General features: G+C 42.1%; 5 protein-coding genes across 5 annotated transcripts; 3 read left to right on the top strand and 2 right to left on the bottom strand.

Moving 5' to 3' along the window:
* Positions 1-511: 511 nt before the first annotated feature.
* Positions 512-1,135, bottom strand: Pmar_PMAR022132 (hypothetical protein; the record flags this gene model as incomplete). The annotated part of the gene is made up of 3 exons (XM_002777853.1): positions 512-577; positions 638-835; positions 1,121-1,135. The coding sequence occupies 3 exons, from the start codon at positions 1,133-1,135 to the stop codon at positions 512-514; spliced, it is 279 nt and encodes a 92-aa protein (XP_002777899.1).
* Positions 1,136-2,700: 1,565 nt separating this feature from the next.
* Pmar_PMAR022133 (conserved hypothetical protein) lies at positions 2,701-3,150 on the top strand (the record flags this gene model as incomplete). Its single annotated transcript, XM_002777854.1, has 3 exons — positions 2,701-2,759; positions 2,804-2,934; positions 2,998-3,150. Coding segments are annotated over 3 exons (343 nt in total), but the record flags the coding sequence as incomplete, so codon positions are not given.
* A 296-nt stretch (positions 3,151-3,446) lies between these two features.
* On the bottom strand, positions 3,447-5,001 carry Pmar_PMAR022134 (hypothetical protein). Its single transcript, XM_002777855.1, has 9 exons — positions 4,839-5,001; positions 4,633-4,766; positions 4,480-4,586; positions 4,365-4,417; positions 4,245-4,319; positions 4,118-4,198; positions 4,012-4,072; positions 3,883-3,959; positions 3,447-3,837 (listed from the first exon to the last, which is right to left on the bottom strand). The coding sequence occupies exons 1-9, from the start codon at positions 4,995-4,997 to the stop codon at positions 3,622-3,624; spliced, it is 963 nt and encodes a 320-aa protein (XP_002777901.1). The 5' UTR covers positions 4,998-5,001; the 3' UTR covers positions 3,447-3,621.
* A 2,462-nt stretch (positions 5,002-7,463) lies between these two features.
* Pmar_PMAR022135 (hypothetical protein) lies at positions 7,464-7,684 on the top strand (the record flags this gene model as incomplete). Its single annotated transcript, XM_002777856.1, has 2 exons — positions 7,464-7,527; positions 7,572-7,684. 2 exons carry the CDS (start codon positions 7,464-7,466, stop codon positions 7,682-7,684), a joined length of 177 nt encoding a protein of 58 aa, XP_002777902.1.
* A 97-nt stretch (positions 7,685-7,781) lies between these two features.
* Positions 7,782-8,865, top strand: Pmar_PMAR022136 (26S proteasome non-ATPase regulatory subunit, putative). The gene is made up of 6 exons (XM_002777857.1): positions 7,782-7,914; positions 7,958-8,033; positions 8,101-8,191; positions 8,251-8,386; positions 8,527-8,637; positions 8,692-8,865. The coding sequence occupies exons 1-6, from the start codon at positions 7,786-7,788 to the stop codon at positions 8,824-8,826; spliced, it is 678 nt and encodes a 225-aa protein (XP_002777903.1). The 5' UTR covers positions 7,782-7,785; the 3' UTR covers positions 8,827-8,865.
* The last annotated feature ends 1,875 nt before the right edge of the window (positions 8,866-10,740 follow it).

The following is a 10,740-nucleotide window of genomic DNA, read 5'->3' on the forward strand; positions in this document are numbered from 1 at the left end:
TCGACGTTAATATTCCGTTCAGTGTGCATTTTACCAACATAATTCTGTCTATCCATATTCATCATGATCATCGTCATCGTCGTCGAATGTTGATTGTTCCTCCGCAACAAGTAGTGGTAGTAGTACGATAATAGTCCGCACACTACATTCCTCAGTCTTATCACCCCACCAAGACACTGATGCCTCCTTATGGTGATGTAGCGGGCGATCACTACTACCAAAGTAGAGCCAAACTATTATCTGTAGAGGATGATGCTGTGTAGGATGAATGTAGCCGCAAGAACCATGATCACGATGATGAGGAGGACAGGCACTGAGGTATGGTGGCGGTGGTGGTCGTGGTTGGGTGTAAATACTCCAACACAACTAAACAATGATCAAGTGCCATCATTAAGGTCATGTAATGCTGTTCTTGTCGACATCCCCTTTATGCTGCTGTTGCTGCTTTCTATCTATCTCCCTAGCATAGTCTCGTTCATGTTTAAGGGCGCTTAACCATGGTGATGATTCTTCAAAGGGAAGTCCACGACTCGATGATGATGATGATGGCATGCCTTGCTCTACAGGTGGCGTAATACTCTAATAATAATAACATACAACCTCATGACCATAGACGACTGACCCTTACTACTACTACCTCCTCGGTAGTAGCAGCAGCAGCAGTCCAGTTTGTCCTGAAAGCCCTCTCTCGCTGGCTAGTTTCGGTGTGCATTATATCCAAAGTTGATGCTAACTTGCCGTATTTACTCCCCTCCTCCTCTTCTTCCTCCTCTTCTTCACCCTCACCCAATAGTACTGCCCAGAATAGCATCTTAGCCGTGAACTCCTCAAAGTACTACAATTGAATAAAACTACATACCTCCTCATCATAGTAGGTGTAACAATACCTGAGTTTGCCCTCCCATAATGTCCATCGACAAAAGCTCTCTCTCACGCTTTACTAAATCTAATGATTCTTTCTGTGATGATGATGTGGGTAGACGGATAACCTCAATATCTACCAATCGTATGGCTATCATACCAATATCCCTAGGAGTATTGGATAGTAGTCGTTCATCCCTATCAAAGTAGAAGGCAATGCTTCATAGATCCAATAATAACACTACTACTATCATCATACCTGATCATTAGGCATAAGGCCAGATCCTCTAGTGTATGATAATCTTCGGGTAACTTCAATTCAAAGGTATTCATCCATTTACCATAACGATTGACGCCACTACGACAGAGTGCAAGGGCCTGACCAGCGTCAAGGGTTTCTCGTGCCTGTAGCACATAGTGGGAATAGTACTCCGAAATAGTACTACTACTATTACCATCTCACACGTAATACCTCCTATAGATGGACATTTCATGACAAAGACTTCAACAAAAGGATGAACAGATAGTGGTTGCCAGAATGTTGCCAAGTCCAGTATTGCTGATTGGGTAGGTAACCCCAGAGCTGATGCAATATGTACCCATAGGGTGAAGGGCCGTCGAGGGGGTACCTATGAGGAATAGTCATGATGAGGAGGAGTTATGGTATTGATGATGATGACCTTTAATAAATGATCATTCATGATAAACTCATCGGGTGATGGACGGGATTTATTATTATTCTTTCTCTTCTTCATGGCATTGATTATCCTATCCGAAGTAGCCTTGGAAGGAGACCTTACCCCAGTATAGGGGCTACTGCCCACCCAGTTGTAACTGATGTGTGATATCGATAACCCCTATCCCTAATATGCTTATACCCTCGGAATAATGGACTAAGAGGTGTATCGGCCTCCCCTTGTGTGATAGAAGGATGATCTGATGTGAGTTCAGGAGAGCAGCCGAATAATCTGTTAAAGGTAGAGTCTGTATGCTTCCTCCTTTCCTCAGCTCTATCCTGGTCGATCAGCTCTCGAGCTTTCCGAGCAGCCGCCACCTTGACCTGATCATCTTTAATCCCTCTCTCCCGGCATGCATTCTTCCAAGCCATATCCGCCTCTGGGTCCAATAATTCAACCTAGTACTATACCGTGATAATGTATTGAAAGGAGGTCCACCTACCGTTAACCTCAGTGGTCGTTGTTGCATAGCTCTCACGAAGGCATATGGGTCGTCGAAATGAGCCACATGAATGCCATTAACCTATGAATGGTATTACCTAGCAGCAGCAGCAGCCTACAACCATTATATCAGCTTTACATGAGTTATCCTATCCCCAGCCTGTAGTCCAGTATTAGCAGCCCAGGTACCACGTGATACGAATCCTATCTGAGTAGTAGTAATAGGATGTAATGAGTATGACTACCTCAATGCCTTCTTCTTCTTCTCTTCCCTGTGGTAATGGTGGTAGTATATTAGGTCTAATACCGAGTACACTGGGTGCGGTACCACAATCTGCAGTTAACTGGACCACACTCAAAGGTGATGATGATGAGTGTGAACAGGAGGTGGAGGACAAGGAAGTAGTCAATTAAGAATACAGAAGGAGGAGGAGGAATTAAGAAAAGCAGATCAGCGAAGATAGGCGATAATTTGACGAATCTCCGCGGATCCGAAGAACAACCGCGCTCGCCTTTCCATTGACAAATAGTTGCACTGTTTGGGTTTCCTCGGGCCTATTATGACTACCAGGCTTGGACTGCTCTTCAGTTGTTGACATAACGCCTATATGGTATTCTATGGTGGGGGGCGTGTCCTCCTTAATGACGTCCTTGTAATGAGCACATCGTCAACAATACCAGGGTATAGGATAATGAAAAGTATCGGTCTAGTGAGTGGAAGTAGGTCTAGACAGGGGTATGTCGAACATTGATAATGGTAGTAGGTACAGTGAGAACACGTGATGCCATTAAAGATATACGTTCGGGCCTCCAAAGCCTATTTGGTGGGGAATTGGACCAATACACAACATTGATGCATGAGAGTCGTCTAGAGGCAATAGACAGAATGAAAGAGGTAGTCCAACAACTACAAGCGTCTTAGGATGTATACAGCTCAACATAGGAACTACCCTTTCAGGCGACACTCTCCAAAGGAGGGAACGCTGTGGTCGGTGTAAGATTCAATTCATCTAATATTGCAGCCAACGCATGTGAGGTTATGGTTTATGGCACTGCAGTGGCTGTCGAGGAGGGGACGACTGAGAAGAGACATAAGGACATGGACAAATGAATTTAACGTTGTTGATGAATCGTTTCGGCTCATCGCATTGGTTCTGTTGCATTCGAGGGAGTGTATTAATGATGTGTATTTTCCTGGGTACTGTTATTGTCGTGTTAGTTCTTAGGGAAGTTGTCTATTGGTATCTCCACACTCTAAGTGGTATGTCCAGATAGTTCTTTCACCTTTATTATCGAGCGATGATGTCATATTCGGAAACCCCGGTTCAACTCCAGTTGTCCCTGACTCTATACTACGAACTCATTAAAGTTGATATTAGGTGGCGGAAACAGAGTCCTACATCACATGACAGATACCCTCGGGAATTACTTGAGATTTCAACAACAGAGTTGGCCAACAGGCTTTATGGTTAGATCAAATAGTAGCGATCAATCTAGTAATGATAAAAGGAAGAAGAAGAAGAACACCTGTTCTTGCGTCGAACTCGGCAGAGTTCTGCAAGAGAAGTGTTGTGTCGTCCAATCAAGATTGACGGATAGTCTGTGTGGGTATATCAACCACCTTTATCGACTCGGTATCAACGTCTTCATCCACCTCTATACCTCTGTCATTGGAGATATCCTCTTCATCTGGTTCTCTTCGCTTAGCAAATTTCAAATAGGCAATTTCCAAAAGAACAGTAGCCGTTGCTATAATGGGGAATATGAAACCGGCAAAACCTCCTATGAGTGCAAGAACCTAAACGAATAACTTGCCAGTAACAAGAGCCACTTCAATGTGTACATCCGATATAGATAACGCCAGTCCGGTAGTCACAACCGTTGCAAACTGTGAAGTAGTGAAGTGTAGGTCAGCTGAACCTACTATGATGATGATGACAGGGATACCACAAGAGAAGGACAGTAGTCATACCTCCAGAGGTATCCGATAGGTTACTCCTACCACTATATGAGACTCCATCTAATCGTGGTAGCTGCAGAGATATGTTCAAAGGACTACTACTAGTATCGGGTATCACCTCAGCTGTAGTTCCATCACTGCCTTTATCCTTCCTAACAGTAAGACCCACCGTTACAAACTTGGAATGGCCGAATTGAATCTACTACACATGAAGAGGGGAACGAGCATGATGTATTGGTACTAACCTCAACCCAAGAGATCTCTCCCGCTGGATGACCATCTTTATCGGGAGTTTGTAGACCAATAAATGCTCGTCCCGGCTGATGAGAGTATTAATAAGAACAGTTCCTTGTGATGGATAGTACCTCTCCACCATTCTCAGAGCTACTATCAATCCAATTGATCCTAACAAATGCACCTAAGCAGCATACACAGTGTAGACGACGACACGAAGCTGGTACTGCTGTTTCTTATTATTACCATTAGGGCTGATAGGTGAGTTAATGGTAGGGCATACCTTGAGAGTACCATTAACAGGATTAAGGTAACGTATTGAAGGAGGATACACAGTAGCACAATTTGGAAAACTATATGATAGGAAGTATATTAACTTACCTCAAAGTTGCATATTACCGTTTAATATCATAATTCCAATAAACCTCCCATGGGCCAACACATCCATCACTCCTATCACATTGGAAGTAAACGAATATATCCATTGGCCGAAACTTGGCTATATCCTCCAAAGATACTTCCTCTTGTGGTACCTATTCAACAATATCATCATCACCACCATTTACATACCAACGACGACGACACTGTCCTACTATTACTACTACCTGTCTAGCAAACCTTATGAAAGTAATAGTACTGTATAGAGCTATGGCTGCTATGAAGATTACTAGAGCTAGTATATGTGCAGAGGGACACTTGACATCCTCCTCTACTGCAGCTTTAAACGGAGAGTATGTATTAACATGTTCTTTGAGTAGGACCATGAAGGGTTATGTATACTACACCATCATAACTTATGGTAATAATAACACAAAGCATCGGATAGATTAGGATAGAGCTCCTAGCCTGTAGTAGTAGTAGATTAATAATACCAATAGTCCTTAGGATCAGGAATCGGAATACTCCCATGTTGTACTCACTACTGTATGGCTCACACTGTAGGGTTCAGGTGCTGACTGAGTTAGTAGCACTATCATCATGAGTAGGATAAAAAGGCATAATCTATAATTGCTCAACTAATCTACAATTGGGTGATGATCCCAAAAATAAAATGATACTCCAAAATCTGAGGAAGCTACTGCTGCTGCTGCTGCTGCTGTTCGGTGTTGTTGTTGTTGTTGTTGTTCATAAGCCTACCAAGAGTAACTAGAGTGATACTAGTGAAGTATTCGTGTTAGTATTATTATTAAACCCCAAGTCTTATATAGAGATATCCTCCTTGGTGGATCATCCTTGTAATACTTCATCTCGATAACATCACGACTGAACCTCACTGGAGTCATACTGGTACTTCTTCTTCTTGATGATGATGATGATGATAGAGGCGATGATTCTACACTAGTCGATGATGATGATGAACATATCGTAGCAACACTCTTGTGATCATACTCTTCTATACCATTATGATAGTAATAATGATGAGAGCAGTTAGGATGATGAGTATACCTCCTCATAGACATTATGGTTGTAGTTAAGAAACACTCTAACAACAACAACAACACGGTTATCACAACAACAACAACACCAATCGGAATAATAGAGGTGAGGGAATTGGTGGATATCGTGAACATTGTCGTGAACATTGTCGTGAACATTGTCGTGAACATGATGAAACAGATGTCTAAAGTTAGGTAGTAACGAAGGGATTCTAATCTGATTATTCGACCATGAGCTAGTGACTCAATGATGATGATAAGAGGATGTGTGTTATGAACCGCTTTAGTGCTTATGAGGCATGTCTTTAGATTAAGATGTGATTCGGCAAGTGGGAGTGGTAGTAGTAGTAACGCAGATAAAGTAGTCATTAATAACCCTTCTTAATACCATACCATCATAATCACTGTCTATACCCTACTACTACTACTCCATACCCTGTCTTATACCAGTATTTACCTGTATAGTAATCATTACTGTATTGGGGGTGGGTTAGAGGTTTCATATATCCATCTAACCTCATCACTAACAGTCTCTGATATAGTCCCAATCTTTTCTTCAAAGGTTACCATAACGATAGGTTACCTCTCACCTGTAGTAGGCATCCTCATCATAGGGTTTGATCCACCACATATGTGTTTGCCACATGAGTAGATGGTCAGCTGGGCCCCCTGCCCTAGTGTTGACACTCTTTATATACCCCCAAAGCAGCCCTTCCCATCCCTCTGTAAGGTCGTTAGTCCCGGCATACATCCTGTATAGTACATCCTAGTAAGGACCATAATGGATTGGTTTAGTATGATCATAGATTAGTACCTCTGTATATACATCCAAACCCCCGATGATACTTACCTTTTGTTAGAAATAGAATTATACATGTTTAACATGGTAGATTATACGAGTCACAAGTGAAACGTAGTTCATCATCAACAGCAGCCTTAATAACCAGTGAAACAAATAAACAGATCCCCCCACAGAGATACGGGCGGAACAATACCTGATACTACCTCTAAACAGCTTCAATTCAATAATAATACTCAGGTTCAATAGACCGCCTCTCCTGAGTTCTATGCAAGGGCTCCCAGGATCGCGGTGTTGTTCATCGGCATATTTCTTGCACGATTGCACGAAACTATGGAATCATCACTGCTACTGGGAATATTGGTAGTATGGGCTCCATAGGTGGAGGACGTTGAAAAGTTGACAATGTAAACCGCATACTACGGTAGGAGTAGACGTAGTAGTAGACGTATGTAACACACGTTCACGAGTGATGTGGTCTTATTGGTACTACATGTGGCTATTGTGATGAGTGGGAGGGCATACAACAACAACAACAACAACAACAACAACAACAACAGTTTACCACTATTATTATAGATGTTCATCATGATTATAGTTCTCAATAGGGTCGTATTTCTTAGTCATTAGTTTTTCCTTTGTAGACCCTTCCCGTATGGTATACTTCGAGGATTGGGATGATTTCCAGAGTGCAGCAAGGCAAGTATTTATACAACAACCTAATAAGGTTATATAGGAACCTCCTACTATTTAATACACATCTACTTTAGACACGATATCAACTTAAACGGAAGCGAGCTAATGATTCCCTTGTCATCAAAGTGACTGATGATGTTGTCGTACGTTGTTGTCATAATCCTCTATCATAACCTGTATATCCTCCTCCTGCTGTTCAGTGCGTTAAGTATCGTGGTCCAAAAGCATCGAGTACTGCAGCAGGTCGATTCATACAGCGAGTGGATGAACTAACACGTTGGTTTATTAGTCGGAGCTTCATGACCTCTGAGGAATTGAAGTTAGAAGGGGAAACCTTTCCATCCTTGGAGTTAGCTGTGAATGGTAATATGGTATATAACATTATGATCATACAGGATTGGGGGTAGATACTGTTAAAGGCTCTGCTAATGCTGCTGCTGGTGGTGGTGGTGGTAACATTAATAATAATGTTAGTGAGGGTGGTAGGCAACACATTGGGAAGAAGAGGGTGCTTGGTTGAACATCAACAATAACATCAACAGATGGTTTCTTCTTCGTAGTGACTAGGACTTGTGTTAATACTAGCTTAATACGTTTGGTATTAGGGTATTCATCAGTTTAATGATGACGGTATCTAGTGATGATGAAGCTATGGCTGAGATAAGACACCTAATGGTAAGGAAGGATGCCATAGAGAAGGAGATAGATCAGATTTGGGCAGTATTCAATTCATCATCTGCCTACCAACAGGTCTGTAGTAGAGCATATATCTGTGTATATTAGTGAATGATAGGTTGGTCGTAATGGTAGCCTCCTTGACAGTGAAGGCTTCCCGAGGGGTGATATAGACCATTACCTCATAACCTCTAGTACTAACATCATAGTCATCATCATCATGATGCTGCTGCTGCCGGTCACTATACATAGCTGTATTAGGTCGTCAGAGATTAACACGACTCGAGAATGACCTAAAGGAGGTGATGAATTCATTGGAGAAGGGACTAGAAAGCCTTCACCAGATAGCTCGGTAATCAGTACCATAGTCTTATGTTGGTGCAGCATAACGCCTTATCGTATATTGTATAGAGATACTGGAACTATCACCAAGGGGGAGCGGTCAAACAATACTTCGAATGGTGTATCCTCTTCCCGAAGGCATATCAATGTACCAAATGATGGAGTGATAATGACATCAGATCATCCTTTTGCATGTGTTAGCGAGGTAGTAGTATTGAGCATGCTAATCGCGTGTAATAGCAGTGATAGATAGCGCCCTATGGTCGTACGGAACATAGAACATGTTCGTACGGGTATCCCCGATATCTGTGTTGCTGTTATCATTATTATTTTCATCACGTTTAGGTGGCTCCAGGATCACCAGCAGCTGAGGCAGGCCTTCTAGATGGTGATCGAATAGTCGACTTCGGTGGTGCTAAGAGGCTTGGTGACCTCCCTTCTAGAGTTCAAACAGCAGTAAGTATATTCAGTGATGACCTGAGTCTATAGCATTCTATCGGTTCTTATCAGGCTTCTTCGGACTCATCATTATTCGTGGAGATACAGCGTCCTACATTGGATGGTTTTAGAATTGTTAAAGTGGAGTTAAGACCACGTGAATGGTCAGGTCGTGGTTTACTTGGCTGTTTGGTTACTCCATTATAGACCATATTATTATTCTTAATATCCTCAGAGTTACTTCCCGCCTCTCTATGTAGTGTTCAAGTGATATCCTATAAGGCATTACCTATCTGATTCACTCTTCCAAGTAGGGCACACCCTCAATACCAGTAACTACACCTTTTCCCGTGCAAGTTTGACAAGTGAGCAGACGAGAATGACAATGTTACCATCAAGAGTGACAATGAGAATCCAAGTTTGCCACAATCTAAATTTGTTGCAATCAAGATTGACAATGAGAATCCAAATTTGCCACTTTTCTATTTTGTAACAACCAAGATTGACAATGAAAATCCAAGTTTTTCAAAGTTCAATTATGTTACAATCAAGATTGACAGTGAGAATTCATGTTTGACAACGGCAGAATATATCACAATCAAGAATGACAATAGACCATACAAGTCTGACAATACGCACACAAGTTTGACAATACGCATCCAAGTTTGACACTTCAACTTGACATGTTGACATACGGTTCAAACTGATTGCTCACTTAAAAAATCACACGCATTACATAGTAAGGAGGCTCCCGAGTCATCGAGAGCTCTACGTAAACTTGGGATGACATCGAAAGAATTCAAAAAGCGACCCCTTGATTCCCTTTGTTTACCCAAGTATCCGATAGCCTATACATGTCTCTTATCTTGTCAGTGGTAAGCTTTTGCAATATCGTCACACATTCCTCGCAGCATATCTTCCCGGTCCGGGTATAAGAGCATTTGTTGCTCTTCAGCTCTCTGCCTATCTGTTATGGGGTCCCTCTCACTCAACTTCTCCTTGATATAGGCTTTGATCACAAAGAAACCCTCTTCAATGTCAAACTTGGATGCGTATTGTCAAACTTGTGTGCGTATTGTCAAACTTGTATGGTTTATTGTCATTCTTGATTTTGACATATTCTGCCGGTGTCAAACATGAATTCTCACTGTCAAACTTGGTTGTAACTGAGGAAACAAGTGTCAAACATGGATTCTCACTGTCAATCTTGATTGTAACATAATTGAACTTTGACAAACTTGGATTTTCATTGTCAATCTTGATGGTAACATATCCCGATTGTGACATACTTGAATTCTCAAAGTCAAACTTGATTGTAACAGAACTTAATTGTGACAAACTTGGATTCTCATTGTCACTCTTGATGGTAACATTGTCATTCTTGTCTGCTCACTTGTCAAACTTGCACGGGAAATGGTGTAGATAAATTTAATTTCAACAATTCAGCGCAGTGGACCCGCGCAGGTTCGAGTCCCACGGAGGATATTTTTCCGTCAAGAAAAAGCCGCTTGTTTTCTGCTACCCTTTTTTCAAGGCCGTCGTGCGGTACGATAGAAGCTCGGGCGATCTGAGGACACTGTCATTTCAGAGATGGCTACTACCATGAGCCTTCTCTGAGATGTGGCCGTCGGATACTCAACCAGAGTGTCCATCGAGGGAGTCGTCACCATAGCCAGCCTTGTACTCCGACATAATAACACAACTCCTCCAAAACTTCAAACAGAACCACACATAAGAACTTTATCATCTTTCGCCGAACAAGGGACAACCGTTTTGGTTGACAACGGCACAATGCAGAAGAAATACTGCGAAAATCTAACAAGTGTATGATTCTGTTTCCACCCAAAAACTGCCAACATGATCACTGGAGTTTCACCCTAGTGGTATGAAAAACACTAGTGAGGAGTATATTTCACGACTACTGCATATCGGGTTTTTCACGAAGTACCATTTCACGTAAACGGGGCGAAATTCCACTGCTCATCACGGAAGCAATTTCCATGTTCTTAGTTTATCAGTTTTATGGCACCATCCCGACCGAAAAAGAAGGGTAGCGGTAGTCATCATAAAAAAGGAGAAAAAAGTCAACAAGGGTAATACCTGGTGCAAGCCTCGTACCGA

This window comes from Perkinsus marinus (genome assembly GCF_000006405.1).
Source record: "Perkinsus marinus ATCC 50983 genomic scaffold scf_1104296951020, whole genome shotgun sequence".
NCBI classification, from domain to species: Eukaryota; Perkinsozoa; order Perkinsida; family Perkinsidae; genus Perkinsus; species Perkinsus marinus.

What these genes read in the sequence shown, in the direction of transcription:
- Pmar_PMAR022134 (XM_002777855.1), bottom strand. Translation starts at nt 4,997, where the DNA reads ATGGTCCTACTCAAAGAACATGTTAATACATACTCTCCGTTTAAAGCT. An exon ending in TCATAAGGTTTGCTAGACAG is followed by an intron (nt 4,767 to 4,838) that starts GTAGTAGTAATA and finishes ATTGTTGAATAG; the next exon opens with GTACCACAAGAGGAAGTATC. An exon ending in TGGAATTATGATATTAAACG is followed by an intron (nt 4,587 to 4,632) that starts GTAATATGCAAC and finishes CCTATCATATAG; the next exon opens with TTTTCCAAATTGTGCTACTG.
- Pmar_PMAR022136 (XM_002777857.1), top strand. Translation starts at nt 7,786, where the DNA reads ATGATGACGGTATCTAGTGATGATGAAGCTATGGCTGAGATAAGACAC. An exon ending in CCATTACCTCATAACCTCTA is followed by an intron (nt 8,034 to 8,100) that starts GTACTAACATCA and finishes TAGCTGTATTAG; the next exon opens with GTCGTCAGAGATTAACACGA. An exon ending in CTTTTGCATGTGTTAGCGAG is followed by an intron (nt 8,387 to 8,526) that starts GTAGTAGTATTG and finishes CATCACGTTTAG; the next exon opens with GTGGCTCCAGGATCACCAGC.